This window comes from Montipora foliosa, chromosome 3 (genome assembly GCF_036669935.1).
Source record: "Montipora foliosa isolate CH-2021 chromosome 3, ASM3666993v2, whole genome shotgun sequence".
In the NCBI taxonomy this organism is placed as follows: Eukaryota; Metazoa; Cnidaria; class Anthozoa; order Scleractinia; family Acroporidae; genus Montipora; species Montipora foliosa.
In genome coordinates this window covers 37,498,393-37,523,392 of record NC_090871.1, presented here as the reverse complement: position 1 = coordinate 37,523,392, position 25,000 = coordinate 37,498,393, and the positions used below count along the sequence as shown (strand labels likewise).

General features: G+C 38.0%; 2 protein-coding genes across 4 annotated transcripts in view; one reads left to right on the top strand and one right to left on the bottom strand.

Annotated features, from left to right (window-relative positions):
- LOC137997398 (5'-3' exoribonuclease 1-like) overlaps window positions 1-12,774 on the bottom strand; it is a 51,098-nt gene extending 38,324 nt beyond the window's left edge. Inside the window, exons 1-8 of one of the 2 annotated variants that reach the window (XM_068843367.1) lie at window positions 12,587-12,774; window positions 12,328-12,459; window positions 10,909-11,009; window positions 5,141-5,238; window positions 4,205-4,314; window positions 3,678-3,788; window positions 1,526-1,605; window position 1 (exon numbers count right to left, since the gene is read on the bottom strand). The exon at window position 1 is cut by the window's left edge and continues 87 nt beyond it. In XM_068843367.1, coding sequence (XP_068699468.1) covers window position 1; window positions 1,526-1,605; window positions 3,678-3,788; window positions 4,205-4,314; window positions 5,141-5,238; window positions 10,909-11,009; window positions 12,328-12,459; window positions 12,587-12,661 — 708 coding nt within the window. In that variant the 5' untranslated portion in view covers window positions 12,662-12,774. The remainder of the gene's footprint in view (window positions 2-1,525; window positions 1,606-3,677; window positions 3,789-4,204; window positions 4,315-5,140; window positions 5,239-10,908; window positions 11,010-12,327; window positions 12,460-12,586) is intronic. The other variant, XM_068843366.1, reaches the window with a different exon arrangement.
- Window positions 12,775-12,896: 122 nt separating this feature from the next.
- Window positions 12,897-25,000, top strand: part of LOC137997396 (protein ELYS-like) — a 70,163-nt gene continuing 58,059 nt past the window's right edge. The window contains exons 1-4 of one of the 2 annotated variants that reach the window (XM_068843359.1): window positions 12,897-13,486; window positions 15,485-15,696; window positions 15,902-15,973; window positions 16,207-16,315. In XM_068843359.1, the coding sequence (XP_068699460.1) occupies window positions 13,029-13,486; window positions 15,485-15,696; window positions 15,902-15,973; window positions 16,207-16,315 (851 nt within the window). In that variant the 5' untranslated portion in view covers window positions 12,897-13,028. The remainder of the gene's footprint in view (window positions 13,487-15,484; window positions 15,697-15,901; window positions 15,974-16,206; window positions 16,316-25,000) is intronic. The other variant, XM_068843360.1, reaches the window with a different exon arrangement.

Here is a 25,000-nt window from a genome sequence, read left to right as displayed (position 1 = left end):
TCTGTGGAGAGAAAGCAGCTACAACACGGCACAAATCACATTGTGATGTCACATGGTAAAAGAGAGATACATTTGTGTTTTACAAAATTAATTTACAGGTTTCATACACTGATTACTCATCACAGGCACTACTATCATATTTGGTTATACCCTGGCAAATGGCAGGCAGTTTACTGTAGTCGTGTGATAGGGAGACATTTTGGAAGTGGAAGAGTTAAGTTTGCCCTACATTGTAAGTTTAAAAGGTTCACACTGCAACAAGGTTTGCTAATCAAACATGGTTTTATCAAATGTCAGTAGATAAAGGTAAATTTAACCAACATCAGAAAGAACTGTGAGCTGACATTTTCAGCGTGAGCCCTTCATCACAGAAAATTGCTCAGATGAAGAGTTAAAGCTAACTGCTTTGATTTCCATCATCATCCTACAACTGTATTTCCAATAAAGTCATAATCAGAACTTCAGGGAGCATGGCTGGTGCAGTGGTGAGAGCACTCACCTTCCACTGATGTAGCCAGAATTGATGCCATATCTGGCTTGAGTTTGTTGGTTCTCTACTTTGTCATTTATGGGTTTAAGGTTACACTGTATAGTTTGTGGGAGCGAGTAAACAACACAAAATCAACCGAACTGACATGACACAGCCCCTTTAACGAGCAACAAATTTGTTACCACGTCTTAGAGATTAGTGGCAATCTGGCATCTTTCATTTGAAACTGCTTAAAACCTGCTGTTCCAATCTCATGAATCTCTTGGAGACGAGTACTTGGTTAATAATAGTCTGTTGCTACCCAAAGGTTCACTAGCCCATCAAGAGAATTTTGCGTTGCCACAATGTTAAAGGTACCCTAAAGCTTTTCCTGACAAACTAACTACTGCAGGTACTTCTTTTTATTGCACATGATTGTATGTTCCATATCAGTTCTTTTCATATTAACAACAGTAGTTAGTTTTTTTTTCAGCTGTTCTTGTGCTACATGTACAGAACACCCCTGCCCCCCCACCCCCCTTCCTTGTGGTGGATCATCTGTAATTAATTTTTACTCACCCTCCCCCTTTCTAGAATTTCTTTGAGTTTTCTTGACCATGGACGACAAACAAAAAACTACAACTACTGTATTTCTTTTTAGAAAACAGTCCTAAGAAAATATGCACGCTGATTGGTTAAAAATCGTGTTTCTGTAACTCGATGGAGACACAGAACTAGCTCGAGCTGTTGACGTAGTGATAGCACAAGCAAAGAGAATTTACATTTTGATAATTAGAGTTAACAAGTTGTTTTCCTTTTTTGCGTTGCATTGTTTTCTAAAAAAAATAGAAAACATGTACTCTGTGTTTCTATCAAGTTATAGAAACACTCGTGAAAGTTTCAGAGAACTGCAGCTCGTGTTCCCACAGCATTTCTCGTTCTCCCAAACTTTCACTTGTGTTTCTATAACTCTATAGAAACACGGCACATGTTTTCTATTTCTTAAAGGACAGCTCTACTTTACATGAAGATACTGGCTGCACACTGTTTTCAAACCTTTTTGCTGCTTTTCCAAATCTCACTTCTTCCCGAAGAAGGGAAAAATGAGGCTCATGAGTTGATAATCCAAGCATTATCTGAGACCAAAACATAAATAAACAGATAGTAGCCATTTTGTTTTCACTATGAAAGCAGTCAGCAATCTCTGCCATAATTTCTACTTAAACAATAATAATTCATTCTATGACAAGTCTTGTCGTATACACTGTGAGAACAAATTTCATTATTAATTTTCGCTAGTTTTTTCTCAGACTTTTCCTTACATTGCACTGTGATACTTTGCCACTACAATACCCAAAAAGACTTTGTAAGGTACATGTAAATACAGGGTCTAAAGATTTCCTGGGGAGTTGTAAAAAACTAATGGCAATATAAATGGCAATAATGGCTGTATACTCATGCAATCATATTAAAGAACCTGTCACCAGCAAAAGAACAAGCAACTGAATGTGACAATGCCAGATACAAAAAAGCAAAATTATTTTGTGCAATTCTAAGGGAGCCCACTGAAACAGCTGTGGTGTTGCTAACTCTCATCTCACAATTCCAAAGCAAATTCATTTTCACTGGAAATTACATATATTCCAAAAATTACACATGGCTACTTCAAAAGCAAGTGCTGACATACAGTAGACTACATTTTAATAATGTACATTATAGACTGTAATTGATAGTGTAAAGATGACTTAATGTCAAAAATGTTCAGTTTTTAACTTTTAAAATTTTTTTAGCCTTGTACTTGTAAATACCTTCTGCTAGCAGAGCCTTTCTTTTGCTTGCTCGATTTTGGCGTTCTCGAGAAAGGCTCTGCATGAATCGAGTAAGATCTTTATTGAATATGCGCTGCATGTTGCCAGGATACAGTCTCGAACCCAAGCCTAATACATGTATGCCAGATCTCGCCGCCATCTTGGTTTTTCATGGCAGCGGGCTCAATTATAACCATCGGTTTTGTCACTAAATGGAGTTCTAAACGGACGCTCGCACTGGAAAAACCGGTTTGACGAGAGAAAACAAGATTGACTAGTCCAGAAGTTCGGGGCTGCGGTGGCTTCAAAGAGTTGACGCGATTCGGGCAGAGCCTCCTTTTCTCCTTCTCAGTAAAGAAAAAGACAAAAGGAGGCTCTGCTCGCAGGGTGATGTAAATAGGTCCTCAAACCAGTTTTAACACTTGAAAGAAACATTCTTATTAGAAAGGATTGACACTACAACACTTTATCACTTAAAATCAATGTTATGGTACCATATCAAACTCTAATTATTGCTGAGAAAAGATTCAGTCACTTTTGGGACGTAAAAAGTTACTGTGGCAACAGGAAAGCCCTGAAAAAACACCCCATATTTTGGCTTTAGTTGCTCAAATCTCAAAACCGAAGTCGATAACCCCCACTTTTTATTTCTGAAATGTAATCAGCATGCTAGAATGAAACTTTCTGGAAAGTTTAAAAAAACTCTGTGGAGCGGATTCAGAGCTACCTTAAATAATTGAAAATTTAAGGTAGCTCTGAATCCGTGCCAAGAAATTTTTTAACATTTGCAGAGAGATTCATCTTGGCTTTCCGATCACTTTTGAGCAATAAAAAACTTGGATCACTGAGTTCGTTTTTCAGATATGAGCAAGTAAAGCCAAAATATAGGGTGTTTTTGCAAAGCTTTACTGTTGCTATGGTAACTTTTTTACGTCACAAAAAAACTGCATCTTGTTCATGTTGATGTTTCACATGGTACCATAACATTCCTGTTATGTGATAAAGAGTTGAAGTGTCAATCCTTCTTGACTAATAACAAGGTCTGTTAATACCGGATAGTGTCGAAACTGGTCTGAGCCACCTTAAATAACTACTTCTGCCTTTTTCATGAAGCTACATGGTGACACAGAAAAACCATTCTTCCTTAGGGAAAAAGGTTATTGATGCTGAAATAATCCTATTGCAAACAAATGGACCCTGCTGTCAAAACATGCATTTACTCTGGGAAGATCCCCTTAAACACAACGAAAGAAAAAAAAAAGAGATGTATTTACAGGTACATTGTAATAAAAATTAAGATTCTTGAAGCAGCTTGACTTAGTGAAAAAAATTGTACATGTAGAAGAAGTGCAAAATAAAAACTGCAATTAATTACATGTATTATTACATGTGTCCCTCACCAAGTCAGCATCTAACCCATATAAACAGTGTCTTGTGTTAGGATCATAGTCTGGCCGAATCCTTTCTGATCTGATGAATTCCATAATCTTGTGCTCTCCTTCACCAGGTGTCTGTAAGTACACAACAATATCAATCTTCTTAGAGGGTCCTTTCCTTTAATTTCAAGCTGGATAAGGTAAAATCATTCTAATTCAGACAATAAGAAAAAGAATATAAAATAAGATCCAGCAGATAAAATTAATTACTGTTACGTATCAAGATGTCCAACTGGATGCTGAAAATTCCTCATTATTTGAGGAACATATAATTATTACAGGTCAAGGCTAAAATCAGATTAGCAAAGTTTTGTTTACAACAGTGCACAACCTGGTCCCAAAGAGATTAAGCTTTTTAACACATGGTTTACACTGTTTAATGACTAAGAAAAATCTACTTGAACAATAGAAAAAGCTTTCACTACCAAGTGAATCTTCTTTAACGGTTAAACAAATTTGGTTTAAAAAAATGTTCATGTAGTATACTGTACCCCATGTCCAGACAAATAGATTCTTAATCCTTGCCAAGCAAGATCAGAGGAAATCTTGTAGTTCACAAAGAACTTCAACTGTTCATGAAGTCGCACCATGAAAGGAGTACCTGATAAAAGCAAATTAATGTTTCCCTGATAAACAAGTTAGGCTAAAACGTTTGTCATTTTGCTTGATGAATAATCTGTAATAACTACTATTTTGAATTAAGGGAAAAAAATGATCAATTATTTTCTTTCACATCGTAAGGAAAACTGTTAAACTTGCAGTTATCTTCATTTACTAGTATTTCAATAATAGGACATCTATAGGATTTAACAAGTTAATCTTGTTTTGAATTGTGAAGTAAATAGCAGTCATTCAGTAGACATCTTTGCAAACAACTTCACTTTGTTTAAGATGGTGATGTGGGGATTTCTGTATGCCAGAAAAGTCTCTTTGAGAGCTCCATGCATTAACATGTCTTTATTACATGGGTACCGAGATTTACGCACCAAAAAGGATCGAGATAAAAATAGTCTCTTTGCGCTAGAGAAGCCAGCTGATTGATCATACGATTTTTTTCACTAGTAAAAAACGACATATCGACACTCTGATTGGCTATATCGTTATTTTAGCCTTCTGATTGGCTAATAATTTTGATGTTGACCTTTGGCGCAGGTGGTTTGATAGCCTCTCGATTACCACTTTCCTCGTTAACTTTATGATCTCTGTACTTATATAATAAACAAATTACTTCATGATTGGCTCGTTTGTACGATTTTTACTACTCACTTGTTGTGAAGGATCATTAAACTCACTTGTTCGCTTTGATCACTCGTTCGTTTACGCGATCCTTCACAACTCGTGAATAAAAATCGTATCCACTCACCTACCATGAAGTAATCTATATGTATAGTATAAATATAAATGTAACAGTGAATGTACATGTATACCTGGGGTAATGCAGTTTGAATCAAATCTCTCTTCTGTTGGCAAAATCTGTCCTTTTTCTAGAGCTTTACGAATGTTGTCCTCAGCTTCTTTGGCAGAACTTTCACAAAAAGATAAAAAAACATAGAGACGCAAAAATGAAATGACAACAAATACAATAGTTTTTACTATACCTGCAATTTGTTCACTGAGTTCTTAAGATCTGAGATCTGAATAGAGTACACAGCTACAATGGGTTGTTCCAGAAAAAATCCACACCCCCCCGACGGATGGGATTCTGGAAATTCTCGCGGGAGGGGTGGTCAAGGACCCTGGAAATCCAGGCAGGAGGGGGGGTTGAACTCGAAAAAGTCTTCTGCAGGGGTCATCTGAACCGATAGTTCACGCGATTTGAACGTTTAGTTCGGTGACGGTTTAGCACTCTCAGACCCTGAAAATAGTAGAAATATTTTGTTCACATATTTCTCACCTGACATAAATGATAATCTAAGTTCCTTCGCAGGTCTTTTTATACCAGAAAATGCGAACAAGATACTAAAGAAAGAGCCGTCGCAACAATATCGCAACGAAGAGTTTGAAACGCCTGACACATTTTTACTCGTACCCAGACCCAGTGTGCCACCGTTGTTTCGTGTAATGATTCTAGTAAAGAAAGTAAACAATTGATTTACTTTCACACCTTCTTGCACTTTGTATTTGCATTTTGTATTTAGAAAGTCAAGTTTGAGAAAGCAAAACAAATAGGCATCCCAATCCGCAAGAGCCTGGTGAAGAACCCATGCACTGGACGAATCTGTCAAAATCTGAAAGCCATCTGTAGCGGGTTTTAAAGTAATTCGTTGAAAGTTGAAAATATATGTTAAAATTTCGTTTTCGTGAATGGGAGCTGTTTCAAGTGCTTTTGTCTTGGAGAGGTTCTTTATAGCACACATTTTGTCTTTCCGATTAACTAACGAAAGCCTAAAGACTTTTTGAAACTATGTCGGACTGAGAAAGCTCTTCACAACACGAGTTTGAACTTTCCTTCCACCGCAGATTAGAACTACAGGCTCTTGAAGGTAGGATGTGTGACTCAAATTATCCAGTCTTTAAGATACATGTATAAAAGAATTTGAATGATAAACAAGTTTAGACTCATTTTTCAAAAGATTTTGATCATGTTTGTTTTAAAAGTTTTCGATCTTGAGTGGACGAGACTGACGTTATGTCTCCAAAAGGAATGACTATTGAACTCATTTGTCATGTTCTCTACTAATAATTGTATTTACTTTTGGACCATATTTAGCGCAAAGAAAGAACAAGGGCAATTGATTTTTATGAGCTAACAATGTATAAACACTCGTTCGCGTTTTAGCATTTTTGCTCCCTTCTTTTGTTAGTTCCACACAACAGAATTTTTATATAATTTAGCCAAAGCCTTAGATATTAAAAAAGAACATCTTCTACACATGATTGTGTGTATTTTCTATTAAAAATTAAGCTTAATATTTTTCCCGGAAATCCAGGCAGGAGGGGGGTCTTTTGACTTGGAAATCCAGACAGGAGGGGGGGTCTTGGGCTTCAGGAAATCCAGGTGAGAGGGGGGGGGGGGGGTTAAAAAATGACCCCACACGTCGGGGGGGGGGGGGGGGGGATTTTTTCTGGAATAACCCAATGTAGCCAAGGTACAGCAACTGACTTTGGGTAAAGTGAGTGTATAGGTAAAACAAGAAATTATTCCAAGCAAGCAGAAATTGTTTTTTTTACAATACGTCTTGGCATAAAAGTAGACCTCTGCAGCAAAAGGCACCTCAGACAGTTACTTCCGGCCAAACATGCAACAAATATTATACTGCAATGTCTTGACTTGAGAAGGAGTTTCATGTTTATGCTCCTTATCCAGACTAGAATGGCCACCAAATTCACTAGATGCATGCTCTGCACCATACAGTACCGCTCAAAGATAAGCAAACCATCAAATGCGTTGACAATGCGTTGACAACAGAGTCAACGAGTTTAAAAATAAAACCATCCCATTTGCAAACTAGTTTCTTTTCAACGTGTTTGGCCTTTGTTATTCATTTTCGCACCTTTGAATTGTGTTTTTAGTTACATCACGAAATGAAATCATGAAATCAGTTTTGACACGTACGTAATCGGTGAGGAACAACCGTGAAACAGATTCTTGGTCATTATAAAACTCTGAAATAATTTTCAATTGATAATTGGGTACCTTACGGAGCAATTTCGTTTGTTTTGCAGCGAAACTAAAAGATCTTTCAGCAAAGTGGCACGTGCTGCGATGGAAAGACTCTCTCCAGATGTAGTGCGTATTTTTATACCCTTTCCATATTCTGTGGATGTTCAGTTCAAACCAAATTTCTCAGTGAACTACGATGGCTACTTTCTTGTAAAGTTGTCTTGCACTAGACAAGCGGCAAGATACATTGTATTCAGAAGACTAATCCGTGAAACGTTTGCTATCGTCGCTGTTTTGAAGTCCTGGTTTGTGCTATGTTGACCTTTTGTGGCGCTGTGACCTTTCATCACCTCCATAAGGTAAAGTCACTGCTTACAAGCCAGAAGGCCCATCAGGCCGGCGCTAAAAATTCTCCGGTTTCCATAGCATGAAGCGACTAGGAGTATTTAGTATACTCCCCCCTGGATGGGATGCTAGTCCATCGCAGGGTTACACCAGCATTTCGCCGGTACCCATTTATACACCTGGGTGGAGAGAGGCACCGTGAGAGTAAAGTGTCTTGCCCAAGAACACATCACAATGTCCCCGGCCAGGCCCCGCACTTGGACCACACTATCTGGAGTCGAGCGCACAAACCATGAGGCCACCGCGCCTCATGTACACCTCCGTACTGATGTTTAATTTGTCTTGCAAGGAAATGAAGGTTTGTTCAGTTTCATGAGGTATTAATAATACTTTTTGGGGGTTTAATTGGAGAGTTCAATGATTTAAACTGAATCATTTAATTCGGTTGTTTTCATATAGAAAGTAAAATTAAATCGGCTTGTCACATCAAATTTTCGCATCTTCGTGTTGAAACAGCGCAATGTGTATTTTCGTTCCTGTATATCTCAAATGATTTTATTTTTAAGCAAAATACCACTCCAAAATTAATGTCGACAAAATCATTGTCCCCGGTGCTTTGGGTTCATGTAGTTAAAAGCTGCAAGACAGTTGAAAAGCCATTCACAGATGTTTGGCAATCCCATGTTTACAACTGCTTGCCAGCATGTTAAATTATGGATTTTCATTACGCTTGTCCTTGAAGTGTTGTTTGGTCGCTTCAAAAGTTATCTTGTAACTTTAGTTTACATGGCACAGTGCGGAACTCTTGTTAAAGCAATCGAAAGGCTAATCTGTGCAAATTTCATCAAAAGACTTCTCTCCAGTCCAATAGCAGCCACAGCAGGCCTAATAGTGCCATTAACCATTCATGTTCTCAATCAAGCACAATCTGTGGTCATCCGAAACATCCAGAATGAGGCCTATCAAGATGACATGGACTGCCTTCAGAACTCAGGAAGACTACCAAGACCAGCCCACTGTTCAAGCTAAGGCTCATTCTAGACACCAATGGACTCCCAGAGTCAACTGTTGACTCGAACTGGCAGACCCAACCTATGATGAACACCATTCTGTGATCCTCCCTGGCTCACATCATGTCATCACCCTCCTGGTAAGGTAAATGTACCATCACAACAGAGTGAAGCACCAAGGGTGACTTTCACCCGTGGCCCAGTTAGGAGCCAAGACCTCTGGGTAGTTGGGGGTAAGAGAGTCAACAGTGTCATGATTATAAACATATGCATAAAGAACCTGAGGGGAGGACTTTAGAAACAAAAAATGGCCGATTTTCCAAGTGACCACCATTCACCAATGTCGGCGGGGATATCTTTAAGCCTTGGATGGTGCATACCAGGCAAACAAGAGGGGGAGCCACCAACAGCAAATGCTGGGTTGTGCCGTTTACAAGCAAGATCATATGGGCCATCCACATCTGAAGCTAGTAGAGTCTCTAGACACCTCAAGCTTTATTAACGCACTGCACAGATTCTCAGCCATGCCTGGACCAAGCTTGTACATGTAGCTCTGTTCTGACTGTGGCAGCCACTTCATTGGGGCAAAACATGAGCTCCCGGCCACCATCAAGGAAAGCTGTTACATTAGAACGCACAAATGACCAGCTCCCAACGTCAGTGGCTTCATAGCTCAGTTGGTTAGAGCATCGCACCGGAATCGCGAGGTCACGGGTTCAAAACCCGTTGAAGTGCTGAATTTTTCAGGCTTCGCTACGCAATTGCAAAAATTTCGTTCATAACTGCGAAGATCATAGCTTTACTTGATTTCATATCCGCAGTTCATATACGATTCATTTCATATACCAAATCATCATTGTTACAGGATTCATAACCACCTTCCCTTGCGTCCCACACATAAGGGGTGTTGCAGAGAATTGCAATCCCAGAGATCTATAGAGCAAGCAGTGGAGACAGGTGCAGCATCTGGCTATACCTGTACAAGTAGCTCAGTACTAGTGGCAAATAGCATATAATTCAAACAGAACAAGAATTGTGACCCTTCACACGAAAAGGGGGATTATCTCAATTCCACGCTATGGCTATTTTCACGGTCCTCGCTGTGAAAATGTTGAAAAATGATTGGAATGTGAGTGGAATTTCCCTTTCACATCGTGAAAAAAGTCGCTTGATCCCTATTTCAGTCATGTCAACAAACCAGTGTAAATGTATGAAGAAGTCACCAGCAAAATAACCAATTTTGCAATTATTTTGTGGTTTTCAGGGGGTAGAATTTACTTTTTCCTGAGCTCTATAACAATTAAGTGGACATCAGAAATTCTTTTAAAATGCGACATTATTTCCAGGCATGAATATTCAGGAATAAAAATTCTCCTTCTTGGCGTTGATCAGCTTTCACAGATTTCTTGTACCCTGCGATCAGGCATTCTTTTTGTCCTGAGTGCCAAAGATGGCGACAGCGTACTGGTAAACAAAAGAGGCTAGATTATTTTCATGGCATGACTGATTTCTGAACAATCTGATCAATTTCACACCATGAATATTATTGTTCACTCCCAATTTCATGGCGTGAATTTTTAGCCTTAATTTCACACTATGAAATTTCACCGATCATTCAGGCATGATTAGTCAGTTCTTATCGTAGAGTGATCACAGTGTATTCAGGCCTTGAAAATTGAAATTCATGCACCGTGACCGTGAAAAAACTTCATGGTTTTCAATGAAATGCACAAGCCCCCTTTTTTGCATGAAGGGTCACAATTTAGTTTGCAATGAACCTTCTTTTAAGGCAATTTAAAAATCGCTTTTTGTGGTAAAATTCTATACCAGGAGAGGAGTGTTCTATTTCACCATCACACATTTCTTGGTGTTACACTAGCTCCATTTGTTTTTTTATTTATTGCGAGTTCTCAGAAATATCAGATTTCTTGGTACAATTGCTTTGTTTTATTGCCAGCAGAATAGCTATCTTGTTTCACCGTGTTATGGTCAATAATTGTTGGTTACACTGTGGATGAAAGGCCTTAAAAAACCAAACAAGGCCCCACGGATTAGAAACCAAATCCCCTTAACTCAATGTACAAACATACATATGGTTCATTTAAGTCAACTCTGACTTCTAAGTTCTAGTTTCTCTCTGCATATGTCAAATTTCATGCTTGTATCACAAAATGAATGCTTCTTGACTTGACTTCTGCACAAAACAACAACTGTTATTAGGTATCACTATGGTTACCGAAATCGTCTGCCTCGCTGTTGATTCATCTTTGCTCGAGGTGCCACCCCATCAACAGCCATAAAGAACACTTTCTTTGGTTTAATGATACGAAAAAGCACCTGAATGAGAAGAAAATATATATATTAAAAATATATATATTATTATTATTATATCATATTGCTGTATATTTGCTGTTAAATGCCTAACTGTAAAATTCCTATTCATGTATACATGTTCCATTATGTAACAAGGGATTTCATGTAACCCATCTTTTTTTCAAAGGTTACACCAACTGCCAGTGTTTGAAAACTGAACAACATACATGTTCTATTATTATACTGATTGGTTTGCAAGTCCCAGTTTTTCAAAAGGTGGATAACACTATCCACTGGATAAATCACTATCAATTGGATAGTGCAGATGGTTTTGCTATGACTTACCCACTGGATAGTGATTTATCCAAGGGATAGTGCAATCAATTATTGTTTGAACAACTGGGGCCAGTAATTTAAACATGTATTTATACCCCTGGTAAGCCAATTTTTCCTCCTATGTGGCTCTAGTCTTGATGGCCTATTGATCCTGGGCTTCACCATGCACTCAAAAAGGCTCAATTATTTTAACAAACAATTTATATTACTTAAACAGTAATATCTTTAAAATTTTAATACTTACCTGTAAATGGTTATTAAAAGCAATCACAAATTGTTGACAGGGATTCATAGTAACCAATAATATTATTAAAAACAACTTTATGCAAACATGATGGTTGAAGACTAATTTAATTAACCCTTTAACACCCAAACCGGCCTAAACCAGCCATTCAAAGGGGAACCCCCAGAAGTCAATGGGTTAACCCATTAACAAAAGATTATGATTCAAAGATTAAGAAAGTAAGATTCATTAAGGTCTGGCACAGCAAAAGCTAACCAGCTGTAAACATGGCTACCAACTTTTGTCCAGTATTTTTGTTTCAGGGTCTCAATTTACTTGTATTTTGGAGGATTGTCACTTGTTGGTAATAACAACAATAAGAAATGAAAAGCTTCATGAGTAAAAATTAAGAAATATCATTGATATTAAGCTTAAGCTTAACTGTTAATTAATTTTTTATAAGCTGTACCCAGTGACTTGTGAAAGGCTGAGGACCTGATAAAAGACAGAGGTCACTGGCAGAAAGTATAAACAGAGTTTTTTATCTTTATGGTTAACCTTTATCTTTTTTATCTTCACTTCTGAAAGGTTAGTGGAATATAGAGATGATATCTGTTTACAAACATCGCTTTTGTCATTTAAATGTGCCAACCACAGGAAAAAAAGACCCTTTGTTTCCACAATCAATCAGGCTCTGGTTGGCACATGAATTAATAACAATAGGTGACGTCAATGATATCTTCGCTATACAGCAAAAAATAAAGTTAGGAATGCAAACCTAACCTCTATGTAGTGGAATATATCAGCAAAGATATCCTCTTCACTTTTGCGAAAATGTGGATCATCGTCATTTGGATGCGAACAAGGGTGAATGATGCCATTCATATCCAGATACAGATTATCAAAATCAGGAATCTGAAATACACAGCAAATCACAGCAGATGAAGTAACGAGGGTGATGTACGTACGTACATGTACGGAGACCACAAGTTCATAGGGATTCAGACGATTAATGCGTCCTAATGCGTGACTTAAAAATTACCTGATGTTCCTCAATTACTTGACTCAGACAAGGATATCGTTCACTGACCCAACGATAGAACTTTGGCACTCCCATCGTCGTTTCGTTATCAGATGAGGCGATGAAGTGGTGTTCTTCCTGAGAAAAAATTTATCTGTGAGGATCACTACTTCCAGGTCCACTCGGTCCTTTTGGTGTCCATTGAGTCCATTATGTAAGAGACACCAGGGGTCGTCAAGTTCATATTTGTACAGCGGTATCGGCAGCGAGAAGGTAGGCACGTCATGTATTTCTTCATTTCTTTATAAAATTCAATACACTATAATCAGGAATACATAAGGTACCTACCCAGCGAGCGCGCTCTTAAGGTAAAAAAAAAAATGGCGTGCTCGTTTGAATTTCAGTAGCAAGGAAATAACAGAAAGGGGAAAACTAGTCCTTATGATATAAATTCGGTCGAATCATGAATCGTGCTTGCTCAGCAAACTCAGTCACACCGTTAAGGTGTTACTCCAGTGTGACAATTGAATGTTTGGAAAGACCAGATCTTCAACACGACACAGAAAGTTATATTTCAGGAAGTGTCCTGAGAAGTGGAAAGTTAGCCTGGTTGGTTCGTGGAGCAACTTTGGAAGTAATAAATACAACAACTGGTTCGCGACACGCTTCATGGAGGTTCGGTTCAAGCTTAAAACAACAACGCCTCTTGTGTATTTCGTCTGTGTCAGAACTTCGAACGGAAGATGGTACAAAGTTATTGGTTGGACTAAAAGACCTATCAGGTGTTGGTGGAGGGATTGTTTGCATCTTTGATCCGTTTGTATCACGAGTTATTAAAGCCATCGAAATTCCCTATCCTGTCACGGTAGTTGAAAGCGTGACAGGGTCTGGTGGAGCTCATGCATCACCTCATGCCTTCAGGTTTGTTGGGAATGTGTTCTTTTGAATGTTCAAGCCAGTAGCCAATATGGATCATTTATTATATGGCTACAATAGTACATGCGCTCTGATTGACTGCTGAGCGGGCAAGATTTTCTTGTAATGACCGGGCATTATGAAAACTTTTCTCGGCTTGGTGGCTCTTTTGAGTTGGGACTAAAAGCTATGAGCGCATGGGCAAAAACAAGAAAAAATATGGACAAAGTACAACTATATTTTCAATAACTGAAGGAAAAACTAGCATACACATTTTTCTTAGTATGAGGGACAAAGAGAGCCACAGCGAGAGAGAGTTTTATTATCCAAAGGACAAAAAACAGGCCAAAACTTAGCAAAAAAGTGCCATATAATAAATAACTTATTAACCTCGTCCGTTCGGTCATTACAGGGAAATCTCAGACCCCAGCCTTGATGTATTGACCTTGCTATCGCTCGGTCAATACATCAAAGCCCCTGTCTGAGATTTCCCAGTAATGACCTCACTCTCAGTTAATAAAAGGTATTTATTATATGACTCTGTCTCACGAGGACTGGGAACTACGAAATTCACGAATTTGATTGGCTAAAATCGATATTGACCGCGGTCTAGATTTTCCCATCTAGACCGGCATCTAGACGGGTAATGTTTTGCAGTGAAAAGATGCAAACTAAAATGCAAAAATATTGAATATTTTCTTCTACCAATATTTATTTATGGAAGTGCCAAACAGCATGATGACAGAAGAGAGGATGACAAGCAAACTTTGACAGAATTAAGTTCAGCTCATCGCCACTCATCGCCGCTCGCAAGCAAAATGTCAGTTAGTACAAACCAGTTGCATTAAACGAATTAAATTGTTCTTGTTTGGCCATATAATAAACATCTTATTAACCGAGCGAGGTCGGTCTGTATGGGAGAATCTTGACCTCGGTCGCTGGTACAGACCTCACTGCGTTCGGTTTGTACTGGCGACCTCGGTCAAGATTCTCCCATACAGACCTCCCGCTCGGTTAATAAGAACTAATTATATTCTGAAGTTATCATTAAAGTGCTACTATGATAAAAAAATCACTTTTTTTTTTTTCGACACATTTGAAAGTGTTTATGTAACACATCAAAAATTTTTAGCTTTGATTTTCATCCAAAGGCTGTTACTTTGATGGTAAAGCCCCAGCTACATGTTGTCACATTGTCAGAAGACCATGTCCCAACATTGTTATAAGAATGCTTCTAACAATGTTGGATACGCATATACATGTAACATTGTTGGAAACATGTCACTTTAGTCACAATTTCCATCTCCACCATTTTAGATTGCTCATTGTTCTCGGATTGAAGACTGGGCCCTAAACTCTGATTGGTCTTTGCAATACAACGTTGAAAAGGTGGCTACATACTTGAAGACTTGTTGTATGTTGGAGAAAATGATTGATCGAAATCAAAACATTCTTCCAACAAAAAGTGTTGAACAAACGTCATCAAACTACACATCTTAACATTTGTTGATCCAATTTATTGAGGAATACTCATAGCCAATTAGCACATGAAAAAGTCATATGTACATGTGCTTCATTTGTATTGCTGCAAAATTTGTTGACCACAGAGAAGATTGAATTTTACAGATGTCATAGCAGATATATCTAGACATGTCAGTCCAAATTATTTTATACATTGTATTCTTTGGTTAATACTGAGGAAACATTTAAATGTGCGTTACGTGTACAGTATTTCCACAGTTCAATAATCTGGAATTCACCATTGACTTGTGTGTTGCCCCCCCGTCAATCTTGCATTAAGCCAATTACTCTTGTCAGAGTAAATCATGATTTTAACCCATTCACCCCTGAAGCAGCCCTCATTGATGAGTAAAAGCGTCTGGCATTAGACAGAGTAAAATCTCTAAGTCTTCTCTGAGGAGGAAAAGGATTAATTTTAGGTGCACTGTCTGACTTTGACTAAGATGATAGCATAAAAAAATATGGTTTATTATTTTGTTTCAGTCAGCAGTTAAAGCTACTGTTTGGCATAGCAGCTGTTGGCACAGAGCAAGGACATTGTTATTTAATTGATCTTCGTCTGGATGATGAAGGGGAGGAATTTGATGAATGGCACACAAGCCCTGCTGAGGTGATCAATCCTGGATCGCAAGATATGGCACAACTCAGAAATGCTGCAAGGATAAATGGAACTCACTTAGCTCTTGAGATAGGAAGTATGATTGAACTTTTATTATTACAATATTGTTATTTGTTTGTACAAAGCACTGATCTGGTGCTTGCCCCTTTCACATGTGTACTGTACACTTGAAATCTATTTTATTTGGCTTGTTAATTATATTTGTTTAGTTGTCAAGTTTGAGATACATTGTACAGTACATGTAAGGAGTTAAATTTGAGCTCTTTTTCATTCAATTTCAGGTTTTAGCCATGTTTTTGGGAAATTTTTGTACATGAAATGTGACCATACTGAAATGAAGAATTTGTCCTCAGGTAAATGTGTGCACTTAAGCCACATATTAAAGGCAGACTTTTCAGTTAATACATCAAATATATATTTAGACATGCGTACTGTGTAATTTATGTAGTGTTGTACATATCTTGTGTTTTCTTTCCTTCAGCTTTTTCTTGTTGTGTGAAATTCAATGTACAGGTGCAGGTTTTATTTTGTGATCATAATGAAATATTTCTTTTTATTTTTGTTGTATAATTTTGTTTTTGATCAGGAGCTGTGTTTGTGACAGCAATTAAGTATATAAGGCAAACAAGCACTTTGATTGTTGGATTCAACTTTGGCTGTTTTCAGATGTGGAACATGGAATATCTGACTCACATGTAAGGCATTAATTTTGAGGGGGTGGTGAAAATTCTTAATGAAGTGTATCAAACTTGCTTTCTAGTTTGTTGGATGGGCTAATCAGTTTGTTAAGCTTCATACACTGTACATGTAAACACAAAATTTAATTGTTTTGAAATGTCTCACCTTAACCAAAACCCTTGCATGTATATGTTTTGGTTTAATTTTGTTTCTGGTTTGAAGTTCCTTTTTTTTTTCAAACCAGTTTAAATTTTTAAACTGAACATTGCCCATTCTAACATATTTATTTATTTTGATATCTATCTGTAATTAATTGTATGCAGTATGTACATTGTATAAAATAAACTAGAGAAATCATTTTAAGATTATTATGATGGCTTGTTGTCTCTGATGCTATCAAAAACAATAATTATTAGTGTTTAGGGTTACATGCTCAGCTAAGTGATTAGGGTTAAGCACTTATTTTGAATGGTTAGCTTTCATGTACAGTAATTTATTAATTAGGGATAAGCTCTCAATTAGATTTACGCACTTATTTGAAATGGTTAGCATTTCAACTGCCAACAACAATAACTGTCAACAGGAGGTGTATGACAACTGCCTACAAATAGCGCTGATAAACAGTATTTAAGTCAATTAAGTATCCATTTCAAATAGCGCTGAGAAGCAGTATTTAAGGAGGCTCCCTAGGCCTTGGGCACAAGGTGGCACATTAAAAAATGTGTGATTTGATTTTGGCGGCAAGCGTCCGGTTTCCGGAATTACTGAGGTTAAAAATAGGAAAAAATGTATGACAGAGATTTTGGGACCGAAAAAAACCTCCGGTAAAGAGAGGATTCTGGTTTAATGAGGGTCTGGCTTAGAGGGTTCCACTTACATGTACATGTACTCATTTTGCAAAATGGTCTGTTTACAAGCTGAATGTAAAGGAAATTTCTTTGAAATAATCAAAAGTAAGTACATTGTAAGTACAATGTAGCAACACAAGTTTAATGTTGTACATGTACAGGAGAAATAAGCCACTGGACCTCTCCAAACTTGGACACAAACTTGGTCACTAACAACTAACAACATCAAATAAGATTAAACTCGCTGTTTGGAATGCTCAGTCTCTACAAAGAAAATCAGCGTCAGTACATGATATCGTTATTTCAAATCGATTGGACGACCAACAATGGAAATAACAACTCAATCACTGAAATTCTGAATTCAGTAAAGGACTTTAATTTCATCGAAGTCCCCAGAGAACACTTGGTGTGGCGTTGTTTATTCGCAAGGCCTTTAACATAAAAAATAATTCAAATCTGAAATTTACATCATTTGAATACTTAGATGTCTCTATTTCACATGGGAGGTTTAAAGTATGCGTTGTTCTTATAATCGCCCACCTCCTTCCAAGAAGAATAAATTAACGACACCAATATTCTTTGAACAGTTTTCTCAGCTGATTGAAACCCTGATGGAGGACTGTACTCATCCACTGGTTATCACTGGAGATTTTAACTTTCATCTAGATGATTTCACTAGCCCAGATGCTCTTAAATTTGTTGACTTGTTAGACTCCGTAAAGGACCCTACTAATCGACGTGCTGATATACTAGATTGAAGGACTCGGAAAGCCATTGACATCAGCATAGAGTGAAGAGCGACCATTAATTACAGGTTGAAGTGAGTTGGCAATGAAGTTGAGAATTGAGTTGTGTCTCCAGGTGAAGCGATCAAGGTGATGTTGACAACCAGTGACAGTATGGAGGAGTGACTTATGGTTAAGGCAAAAAGGAGCAATCAGGACTTTGTGATAATCCCCATCTTGTCATATTCGTACGTGTAAGAAGGGAGTTGTTGATGTAGCGAATGGTAAAATTGTAGATGTTTTTGGGAAGATGAGACTGGGCAGATGACCAAATAGAGTTAACAGATGACAATGAGTGCTTGATAACATTATTTTGTAAAAAAGAAACCTTGAGATGTTAAGTGGTGTTGCAGTTTGTCTTCTTGATTAGAACGGAAGTCTTTCAGAACTTTGAACACATCGTATTGAATATTGGTGTGACTGCTTGACGACTTCCAGAGATCTTTTAGGGAATCATTCTGTGACTCTTTTAAGGAATTGCGGAGAACTGTTTTGCACTGAGTGAATTTAACTGAAGGAGGACAAATATTAAGGCCAAATTTATTGTGTTCTAGAAAAACATTATTCAGTGTACCAGATATCGGGATTTCAAGCCATTTTCGAATATAGCCATTCACTATAGAATCAAGATTTGCTATTATCCAGGTTTTTGATATGTCAGCTACAGTAAAATGCCAGGACAGTTTAGATGGACATAGCGGCTGTACAGCAGAAGTTTGTTTTTGGGATGCAGTGATTTCTCATCAATGTCACACATCAAGTCTTGTACAGGAGAGGACAATTCTGACATGTGTTGGTTGTTAGACATGTTGAAGTCAAAGTAGCATCCTAAGTAATGAAATGATTCACTCATTTCCACACATGGGACAAGAACTCCATTTATCAACAGTTTAGGTAAATATTGGACAGATTTAGTGCGCAGTTTCCATATTCCAAAAGTAAAACATTTGTCAACCCTTATTATCATATTAGACCATTGACACCAGATTATAAAGCAGTTGATTAGGTGCTGATTTTCTGATTCCTGACCACTTATAAAAGCACCGTCGTCTGCGAACTAGACCCAGCAGATCAGATTTAAGAACCTTAGGGAAAAGCCAAAGTGACTATAATTAGTAATATGTGCTGTTAAAGTAAGGAAATGTACTCATGATGCAATTCTGCCTGATGCAATAGCACTTCTTTGAATACTTTGCTGAAGGAAGTTTGTTTCCTTATAGGTCCGCTAACTGAAGTTTTTTTTTGGCATAAACATAGCTTTGCAAAACACTGTTTAATTCAATAAAAGTTATGAAATAATGTTACCAACACCAAATACATGTAGTTATAATGTATCTTCTAGGTCTGCGTTTTCTAGGTCTCTGTTTTCTATACACCCCGAAAAAGGTTCTATCGTATCTTTTTTGTCTAAGCCTGACCTTATTTTATTTGGAGACTTGAAATTCAAACTTGTGCAGTTGTCTTCGTTTTATCATTGCCATTTTGGTGAGAAGTATGGGCAGCCATCGCAGACAAAAACACATGGAAGAGAGAAAAAAGAAATAGTTTAGTGATGGTTTGCCAAACAAAATAAGTGGTTTTGAAATGAAACTGTCGAAAAACAAGAGGTTGAGTGTTCTTTTGTGAAGCGGGTTATTTAATTAAAATGGAATGGTTTAGATTGTTTTGAAATTGTTCAGACGACGATGTTAAAACGGAACAGACTAATTCAAATTGGTTTGTTCAACTGGGAATTCATCCGTGAATGAAATGTGAAATGATCATGTCTGACAACAAATGATCTTGTGCCCCATAGCAGAATGGTTTACTCAGAGAAGGCACGATTCAGCTAATTGACAAATGACTCAACTCACCGGCAAATGGTTTAATCAAATATCAAAATTTAATGGTTTAAGAGACGGGCAATCAATCCTGTGCAAAGTCAACTGGACAAGAGAAGACTGAAATGGGTTAGATAAAGAAGGAACGGCTCACCGGCAAATGGTTTAATGACCGGGCAAGTCATTCAGTGCAATTTGTCAAATGGACAAGACGAGACTGAAATGGTTTAGTTAAAGAATGAATGGTTCAACTAATTGACAGACGACTTCACTCACCGGCCAATGGTTTAATCAAGTGTCAAATGGTTTATTAGCCGGGCAGGTGATTCAGTGCAAGGTCAAATGGACAAGTCAAGACCCAAGTGATTTAGTCGACGGGGGTCTGACGTAAATATCTGTCGTCAGCCCGATAAATCTTGGCCCAAACCTGACAGGATTTGTGTACTTTGGGTGAAATTGTTTTCGTCCTTCTTTTTGCATGAAGTATTCTTTTTTTTTTTCAATAGCAGGGCTAAATGTACAATGTAACTGATTCATGATGTTCACAGCATGAAGATAAACAAGATAAGGTCCTATTTGCCAGTTCAGAGTTGTCTTCTTGATAGCTTTACTCTGTTTTTGTACATAAAATGGAAACTGTGTCCAAGTGGGTTTCATAAAGAACATAGTCTCCTTGGCAGCCGTCTTTTGGGTGTCACACAACAAGCTTTGCGTGACATCCTGACCATTGACTACTACTGTACCTGACTGACTGAAAAGAAGGGTCCTTGAGGGAATCCGCTTTAAAATGACGTACTATCTAGATTTTTGTCAGACTTGGCACAATTCATATTCATACACAGGACACTTAAAAAGGCAATAAAATGATGGTGTCATTGTGCTTTTTTTCGTGCTGAAGGTCACACAAACACCAACCGGGTTGGTGTTAGTGTCACATTGGTTTTTTTGTTGTACTTAAAAATTTTGTGACACAGAGGTCTCTTCTGGCGATCCACCTTCCCACACGCTTGCCGTGGGAGAACGGCTGTGCTGTTCCCAACCCAGCTTAACACATTATTTTGTTGTGTGGAGCTGCCACTTAAAGGGGTGTCTAAGACACCCGCCTGGTACAGTATGTTAGCTATGCCATGCTGATGATGCCTAGCAAGGCTGAAACAGCTGTCCATGGCTGCTAATTGACTGGGTGAAATGGTTGTGTGCATGCGTAATGTGTTGGCCACACTGGGTTGGTGTTTGTGTCACCTTGCTTTTTTTGTTGTACTTAGAAGACAGGGCATGCAGTGCAAAAACAAGCTTGGTGACACCACCTTTTTGTTGCCTTTTTTTAGTGTCCTGTGTATGAATATCAATTGTGCCAAGTTTGACAAAATTCTGGATAGTGCGTCATTTTGTAGGGAGCTACCTTAAGGACCCTTCTTTTTAGTCAGTCTTGTAGTCAATGGTCAGGATGTCATGCAGAGCTTGTTGTGTGACATCCTGAAAGACAGCTGCGAATGAGACTATGTTCTTTACAAAATCCCACTTCAACACAGTTTTCATTTCATGTACAAAAACAGAGTAAAACTATCGAGAAGACAACTCTGAACTGGGAAATAGGACCTTATCTTGTTTATCTTCATGCTGTGAATATCATTAATCATTTACATTTAGCCCTGCTCTCGAAAAACAAAAAGAATACTTCGTGCAAAAAGAAGGAAGAAAACAATTTCACCCGGAGTACAAAAAGGCTGTCAGGTTGTTCGTCGACTAGTAGAACCGTTCCTTCTTTAACTAAACTGACTTTGCACTCACTTTGCACTGATTTTGACTGACTTTGCACTGAATCAATTGCCCGTGTCTTAAACCATTTGATAGTTGATTAAACCATTTGCCGGTGAGTTGAGTCTTGTCAATTAGCTGAATTGTGCCTTCTTTGAGTAAACCAGTCTGCTAAAGGGCACAAGATCATTTGTTCTCAGTCGAATAAACCAATTTGAATTAGTCTGTTCCGTCTTAACATCGTCGTCTGAACCATTTCAAAACAATCTAAACCATTTCAATTTTGACTAAACGGGTTCACAAAAGAACACTTAACCTTTTTTTTTCGGACAGTTTCATTTCAAAACCACTTATTTTGTTCGACACACCATCGTTAAATCATTTCTGTGTTCTTCCTCAGTTTCTTGTATTTTGGGGGATGATGGCCACCCATAGAGAAGCAAGTATTCTTTCCACATACTGTATCATTATTAAACTTGTCAAATTTCAATTTTAATTGATACATACTTGTGAGGCATTGGAGCCTATGCCGGTACTATTTTGAGACCAAATGTACGAAAAAATTTAAGAATGGTTTTTATTTTCATCGCTTTCATTAGCAATAAATTGTTATGTGTAATCATAGCAATTGCAGCATGTTGATTGCGCTTGGAGAACAAAGTTAAGAATATACTGTGATTAGTGGAGAAATGAAGTCTATTAATTATCTGAACGCTCATCGTTTGCATATGAATTACAAAAAAAGTTAATGCAAAACCAGCAAGCGAAACAAACTTAGGAAATTCTGAAGTCTCATGTTCAAATCATCTTTGCTCCCATGCTGATGCCGTACAGTGTACATGTATGTAAGCATACGGCTTGGTGAGACTGCTTACTGTAAGATTGCCAAGTGTTGTCGAGTTCACTGAGTATTAAATGAAGTTCCTGTAGTTTACAAAGTTGCTATGCACGACAGATTCCATGTGACGACTCACGCGATGTGTACGTTTGTACATGTAAACAGTTAACATGAATGATCGAATTCTTCCTTAAGAAGTGTTTTGTGTGCTTCCTTTAGGTTGGCCCTTACTTCATTGGTTATTTCTAAATATGTGCTGTTAAAGTAAGGAAATGTACTCATGATGCAATTCTGCCTGATGCAATAGCACTTCTTTGTATACTTTGCTGAAGGAAGTTTCTTTCCTCATAGGTCCGCTAGCTGAAGTTTGTTTTTGGCATAAACATAACTTTGCAAAACACTGTTTAATTCAGTAAAAGTTATGAAATAATGTTACCAACACCAAATACATGTAGTTACAATGTATCTTCCAGGTCTGTATTTTCTAGGTCTATGTTTTGTAGACATCCCGAAAAAGGTTCTATTGTATCTTTTTTGTCTAAGCCTGACCGTATTTTATTTGGAGACTTGAAATTCAAACTTGTGCAGTTGTCTTCGTCTTATCATTGCCATTTTGGTGAGAAGTATGGGCAGCCATCGCCGGCAAAAACACATGGAAAAAAGAAAAAAGAAATAGTTTACTGATGGTTTGCCAAACAAAATAAGTGGTTTTGAAATGAAACTGTCGAAAAACAAAAGGTTGAGTGTTCTTTTGTGAAGCGGCTTATTTAAAATGGAAATGGTTTAGATTGTTTTGAAATTGTTCAGACGACGATGTTAAAACGGAACAGACTAATTTAAATTGGTTTGTTCAACTGAGTATCCATCCGTAAATGAAATACGAAATGATCATGTCTGACAACAAAATAATGATCTTGTGCCCCGCAGCAGAATGGTTTACTCAGAGAAGGCACGATTCAGCTAATTGACAAATGACTTAACTCACCGGCAAATGGTTTAATCAAACATCAAATGGTTTAAGAGACGGGCAATCAATCCTGTTTAAAGTCAACTGGACAAGAGAAGACTGAAATGGGTTAGTTAAAGAAGGAACGGTTCAAGTAGTCCACGAACGATTTAACTCACCGGCAAATGGTTTAATGACCGGGCAAGTCATTCAGTGCAATTTGTCAAATGGACAAGACGAGACTGAAATGGTTTAGTTAAAGAACGAATGGTTCAACTAATTGACAGACGACTTCACTCACTGGCCAATGGTTTAATCAAGTGTCAAATGGTTTATTAGCCGGGCAGGTGATTCAGTGCAAGGTCAAATGGACAAGTCAAGACCGAAGTGATTTAGTCGACGGGGGTCTGACATAAATATCTGTCGTCAGCCCGATAAATCTTGGCACAAACCTGACAGGATTTGTGTACTTTGGGTGAAATTGTTTTCGTCCTTCTTTTTGCATGAAGTATTCTTTTTGTTTTTCAAGAGCAGGGCTAAATGTACAACGTAACTGATTAATTAATTAATTAATGATGTCTACAGCATGAAGATAAACAAGATAAGGTCCTATTTGCCAGTTCAGAGTTGTCTTCTTTATAGCTTTACTCTGTTTTTGTACATAAAATGGAAACTGTGTCGAAGTGGGGTTTCGTAAAGAACATAGTCTCCTTGGGAGCCGTCTTTCGGGTGTCACACAACAAGCTTTGCATGACATCCTGACCATTGACTACTGTACCTGACTGACTGAAAAGAAGGGTCCTTAAGGGAATCCCCTTTTAAATGACGTACTATCGAGATTTTTGTCAGACTTGGCACAATTGATGTTCATACACAGGACACTTAAAAAGGCAATACAATGATGGTGTCATTGTGCTTTTTTTCGTGCTGCATGTAAGCAAGGTCACACAAACACCAACTGGGTTGGTGTTAGTGTCACATTGGTTTTTTTGTTGTACTTAAAAATTTTGTGACACAGAGGTCTCTTCTGGCGATCCACCTTCCCACACGCTTGCCGTGGGAGAACGGCTGTGCTGTTCCCAACCCAGCTTACCACATTATTTTGTTGTGTGGAGCTGCCACTTAAAGGGGTGTCTAAGACACCTGCCTGGTATGTTAGCTATGCCATGCTGATGAGGCATAGCAAGGCCGAAACAGCTGTCCATGGCTGCTAATTGACTGGGTGAAATGGTTGTGTGCATGCGTGATGTGTTGGCTACACTGGGTTGGTGTTTGTGTCACCTTGCTTTTTTTGTTGTACTTAGAAGACAGGGCATGCAGTGCAAAAACAATCTGGGTGACACCACCTTTTTGTTGCCTTTTTTTAGTGTCCTGTGTATGAATATCAATTGTGCCAAGTTTGACAAAATTCTGGATAGTGCGTCATTTTGTAGGGAGCTACCTTAAGGACCCTTCTTTTTAGTCAGTCTTGTAGTCAATGGTCAGGATGTCATGCAGAGCTTGTTGTGTGACATCCTGAAAGACAGCTGCAAAGGAGACTATGTTCTTTACAAAATCCCACTTCAACACAGTTTTCATTTCATGTACAAAAACAGAGTAAAACTATCGAGAAGACAACTCTGAACTGGGAAATAGGACCTTATCTTGTTTATCATCGTGCTGAGAACATCATTAATCATGTGTTGAACCACCCATACACATACCTAC